The 5,736-nt window shown below is 39.4% G+C and overlaps 1 protein-coding gene across 2 annotated transcripts in view; it reads right to left on the reverse strand.

Moving 5' to 3' along the window:
- The window catches only part of LOC106874412 (alpha-1,3-mannosyl-glycoprotein 2-beta-N-acetylglucosaminyltransferase), a 151,214-nt gene that overhangs the window by 29,983 nt on the left and 115,495 nt on the right, over positions 1-5,736 (reverse strand). For both annotated transcript variants that reach the window (XM_052972864.1, XM_052972863.1), the window contains one exon: positions 4,984-5,101. In XM_052972864.1, coding sequence (XP_052828824.1) covers positions 4,984-5,101 — 118 coding nt within the window. The remainder of the gene's footprint in view (positions 1-4,983; positions 5,102-5,736) is intronic.

Genomic DNA, 5,736 nt, shown 5'->3' on the forward strand with positions numbered 1-5,736 from the left:
AGGAACATAAGGAGTTGGAAGAAAAGCTACTGAACATTTTGTTCACCACACCAATGATTCTGTCAGCTCGTCGTCTTAGTAACAACAGGAGCATTCAGAAAGCGCAAACCTCCACCAAGGCAACACCAATGACCTCTCAATGATTAGCCAGAGATGATTTTTTAAATGAGAATATTTGAAATGAACTTGATCACTTTCACAAATGAGAATACTAAAAATGAACTCAACCAATCTCAAAAATTAAGTAAAAAGAACCGGAAAAATAATCCAGAATCCTTGTCCGGTACCGGATCAATCCCAAAATCTAATCAGTTCATGCCAGTCATGAGAGCAAACATCCCTGAAAGTTTCATCTGAATCCATCCAGTGGTTCTTGAGATATCTTGTCCACAGATAAACAAACAAACACAACTGAAAACAATACTTCCACCTATAAAGCATCATTTTGAGCGTGGTCGATGCCAGTGCCGCATGACTGGCTCCTATGCCGGAGGCACATAAAAAGCAGTATTTGAGCATGGTCGATGTCAGTGCCACCTGATTGCCTCCCATGCTGGTGGCACGTAAAAAGCACCATTCAAGTGTGGCCAATGCCAGTACCACCTGATTGGTTCCTGTGCTGGTGGAACGTAAAAAGCACCATTTGAGCATGGTCGATGCCAGTGCCGTCTGACTGGCACCCGTGCCGGTGGCACATGAAACGCACCATTCGAGCGTGATCGATGCTAGTGCCACCTGACTGGTTCCCATGCCGGTGGCATATAAAAAGCACCATTCAAGCATGGTTAATGCCAGTACCGCCTGACTGGCTCTTGTGCCGGTGGCACGTAAAAAACACCCACTACACTCTTGAAGTGGTTGGCGTTAGGAAGGGCATCCAGCTGTAGAAACCTTGCCAGATCAGATTGGAGCCTGGTACAGCCTTCTGGCTTGCCAGTTCCCAGTCAAACTGTCCAACCCATGCCAGCATGGAAAGTGGACATTAAACAACGATGATGATGATAATTCTACATAAGATAATACTCAATGAATTAAAGAAAGGCCTGTGACCAAATATCACTACTTTAGGGCTGTAGAGAAGCTCCAGTAGAGTAGACCAGTGGTTCTTGCCTAGGGTCAACACGATCCTTTGTGATCCATATAAGATTTTTATGTTCAGATTTATCTGCAATAAACTGGTTTATATTTCTATAATACGCAAAATATTTAAATAATTTTCTTTTACACAATTCTTTATAATACTTAATTATAAAAATATGATAAGAATTTTTTAAAAAAATTGGATGGCTAGGAGGGCCCACCTGAGAGAAATAGGAACTAAAGGGGCCCACAGGTAAAAAAAAAATGACAAAACAGGCTGATAATGGTGATGATGATGATGATGATGAAAAAGAAGCTATGATGGTGACAGTGATGACAACAACCTTTCATCTAGATACAGAAATAATCAAACATTAAACAACTCTGCAGCACAAAAATTATCACAGGACAGTTTAAAAAGTTGTTTATTTTAACAACTATTGGCTTGCCAAAAAAAAAACCCCACAAAAAAAAAAAACCCTCAAAGAAATGAAATAAACAAGTAAATAAATGAATAAAAAAAAAAAAGACCTCCTTCCTCCTGAGACATTCTGGAACATGAGGAGAGCCACAGTAATAAATCAATTATGTGAAGTAGCATCATAAAAGATTAGGTTAGAATTTCCAACAGCACAGAAAACTAAAATCTAAAGAAACGGAACGGCGGCAGCCGCTGCTGAAACACTGATGCTAAAATAGACATCATACACACTAGATGAATGGTAAATTTTATGACAACAATAACGAAGAACCAGCCATAGCTAATGTTTTGGTGGAAAGAGGAAACTACACAACACTGGTGTTGCGTTTTAAAATTTTCGTTATATCGTGTTTGAGTAGAAAATAAAACAAAACAACTAAAAAAAAAAAATGAAAAATTGTCAAATTTTGGAAGTGACATCTGTCGAAGAAAAAGGAAAAAAAAAAAAGAAAAAAACAAAGCCTTCAAAACAAAATATTGATAAATAATATTTTAATATGATTGATAAATATCGAAGCATGCGGACAGATTCCAGCATGACGAGTATCAGATTCTCACAGAATGTGCTACATTAACGCTCCAAAGCCTGCTCTCTGTCTCCTCCTCCTTGCCATTCCACACCAGAAAATAAAGAATAAAGTTAGATAATGCATCAAAGACATTATATATAAGCTTGCGTATCTAATTTCATTGAGTTCATGTTTTTACTTGACAAAAACGTGATGGGAGTAAAGGAGTATTCTGATGTTAAAAAAATGGCCAGAGTATTTTAATGCTAGAAAAATAACAGGAGAGTTTTGATGCTAGATTATAAGAAGAGGATTTTGATGTCCATCTATTTGAATATATAAGCAAAAGAGGAACAGAAATCTCCCATCAGCTTGGCTATCAGAGTAAAATTATATTGACTTTAAGAAACACATTCACTATTCCATTTGCTACACAGTGTGTGAGGGAATGAGTGATTGAGTAAACGGGAGAATGAGTGAGTGGATTAGTCAATGGGTGAATGAGCAAGTGGATTGGGATGAGTGGGCGGATTGAGTAAATGGATGAAAGAGCGAGTGGATTAGCCAATGGGCGAGGAGTGAGAGTGATTGAATGAATACGTTGGTGTAGATATGGCTGTGTGGCTAAGAAGTTGGTTTCCCAAATACGTGGCTTTTAGGTTCAGTCCCACCTTGGGCAAAGCTCTTTTACAATAGATCCAAGACCTTGTGAGTGGATCTGATAAACTGAAACTGAAAGAAGCCTGTCATGTGTGTGTGTGTGTGTGTGTGTGTGAAGGTATTCACTATACATTCATGTATGTATAAAATCATATCACTTTGGAGAGGACATGGAGTGGAATTGCATGTATGTTTCATATAATAATGATACATTTGTACATGTGTAAAAAAAATGTATGCATGTGTATATATATATATATATATATACCTACATTATATAAGGTACCTGAATGTATAGTGTCACTATGAATGTATGCATATCTTGTATCTTGTGTGCGTGTAGATAAATATGCATATGTATAAAAATATGTATAAAAATACACACACAACTATATTTATATATATATAAAATGTATGTGAATGTATTTTGCACGTATAAATGTGTGTACACGTGTGCGTGTATGCGGTTAGAGGAATGTATGTGTGTACAGTCGTAAGAATGAATTACCGTAATTCTGTAATAACAAGAGTAAGCATCCCTGACAACAGTAACTAATACATCATGCACAAATATAACAAGCAACAACAAATGCTAGCCAGCAGAAACTAAAACCTCGTTATCTTGATTAAATAATGAGCCACAACTAATTTCATTGATTTCACTCCAACAAAGCCACAAAGATGAAAATCTATACTGAATATTCACAAAGACGAGGATGGTGATGACAATGATGATGTTAACAATAACAATAATAATTCTTTCTAATTTTGGCACAAGGCCATTAATGGGAAGCGGGGGATGTAATTGATTACATCGCCCCCAGTGTCTGACTGGTATTTTATTTTATTGACTCACACTGTCAAGAGGATGAAAAATGAAGCCAAGCATATTCCAAACAAGAGTCAGCTGCTGAAGCGTAAAAGAAAAAAAAAAAATCACTTCACTGCTCCCCACCCACCCCTAGCAACTATTTACATTCTTATTTCTTTATTGCCCACAAGGGGCTAAACATAGAGAGGACAAACAAAGGGATTAAGTCGATTACATCGACCCCAGTGCCTAACTGGTACTTATTTAATCGATCCTGAAAGGATGAAAGGATGAAAGGCTGAGTCGACCTCGGTGGAATTTGAACTCAGAACATAGTGGCAGACGAAATACTGCCAAGCATTTCGCCTGGCATGCTAACGAGGTTCCAAGTAGATCCGACAATGTAGTGGTGTTCCAACGTCTTGGATGGTAATGCCGCTTCACACCAGCATGCTAGACTACATCTGTCTTATCCCATCTTCTTCACTAATTTATTCCTGTGAGGGTTGTAGGGGTAGAGTCTTCAAACATGCTTTCCATCAGGCCCTGTTAGAAGCAACTGCCTCTAATTAATCCAGTTGGATCCCATAAGTGAGACCAACTGAGCTCATGGATGTTATTTGACCATCTTGCTTGTGGCTTACCCTTCCGTCTCCTGCTGGTTGGTTTTGTCCTTAAAACCTATCCAGTGATTCTTTCCTGGTGACACCTAGAAAGTTCCCTTCCAAGGCACAAGTCCAGGCAAGTTGTTTATGGAAGGCCAGCAGTGACCCATGCATACCAGCCTCCCCTCTCCATGCCACCCATGTTGTCCAAGGGAAAGGCAAAGGGGCCGATACAGCTTGGCACCAGTGACATTACAAACCATTTTTACAGCTGAGTGAACTGGAGCAACATGAAATAAAGTGTCTTGCTCAAGAACACAACACAGCCCAGTCTAGGAACTGAACTCACTACCTCATGATTGTGAGTCTGGCACTCTAATCACTGAACTATATATACATACATATTTATATATATATATATATATATATATATATAGGGAGAATTCACGAAAAAACAACAGGCGAAGACAGGTGGTGTAGAAAACAAATAGATGTATTAGTATAACGCTCGGGAATAGAGAAAGTCTTTAACGTTTCGAGCCTACGCTCTTCAACAGAAAGAAACAAGGAGAGAAAAAAATGTGTGTAGTGGTCAGCGATCTATCATGACACACAGAAAAAAAAAAAAAAAACAACAAGATTAAGAAACAAAACTGCTAAGCTTGTTCTTAGCAGATTCCAGACATCTTAAAGAGTTGGTCTTCAGCAACCTCTTGTTCTCTATCTCTCCATCCTCTCTTCCATTCAGTCCTCATCCCGCAATCTCTCTCTCTCTCCAAATAAACAAACAAGAAAGTGACAAAAATGACAAGCAAAACAGGTCAAGCCGTTCCTTACCAGACGTTTTTCTGTATCTTTGGAGTTGCCTCAGTAATTTTTCGTTCTCGTTCATTTGCTGGTGGATGTCTTCCTCTATCTTTTTCAACCGGTCTCGGATGGTCTCTGGTGAATCCATCTTGGAATGAAAAGAGAAGATAAAGCAAGTTCAGAAATCAACATCAAACAGACTCAACAGCAATGATGGTGATGCTACCTTAAGTCTAAAGAAAGGACAAAGAAAATATGAAATTCCTTTTTTATTAAAGAAAACCTTTAGGTTCAGTTCTGTTATTATAGCCTGGGCCCACCTGATACCGAGTGAGCGAGTGAGTGAGTGTGTATGCGTGTGTGTGTGTGTTACTGTCACCTTGCACTGACATTGCGTAAGAGTCATAAATGAGTGTAACCATCGTTGTTGTTGTTGGCACTCCGTTGCTTACGACGTCGAGGGTTCCAATTGATCCGATCAACGGAACAGCCTGCTCGTGAAATTAACGTGCATGTGGCTGAGCACTCCACAGACACGTGTACCCTTAACGTAGTTCTCGGGGATAGTCAGCGTGACACAGTGTGACAAGGCTGACCCTTTGAATTACAGGCACAACAGAAACAGGAAGTAAGAGTGAGAGAAAGTTGTGGTGAAAGAGTACAGCAGGGTTTGCCACCATCCCCTGCCGGAGCCTTGTGGAGCTTTAGGTGTTTTCACTCAATAAACACTCACAACGCCCGGTCTGGGAATCGAAACCGCAATCCTATGACAGCGAGTCTGCA

This window comes from Octopus bimaculoides, chromosome 14, assembly GCF_001194135.2.
Source record: "Octopus bimaculoides isolate UCB-OBI-ISO-001 chromosome 14, ASM119413v2, whole genome shotgun sequence".
Taxonomy (NCBI): domain Eukaryota; kingdom Metazoa; phylum Mollusca; class Cephalopoda; order Octopoda; family Octopodidae; genus Octopus; species Octopus bimaculoides.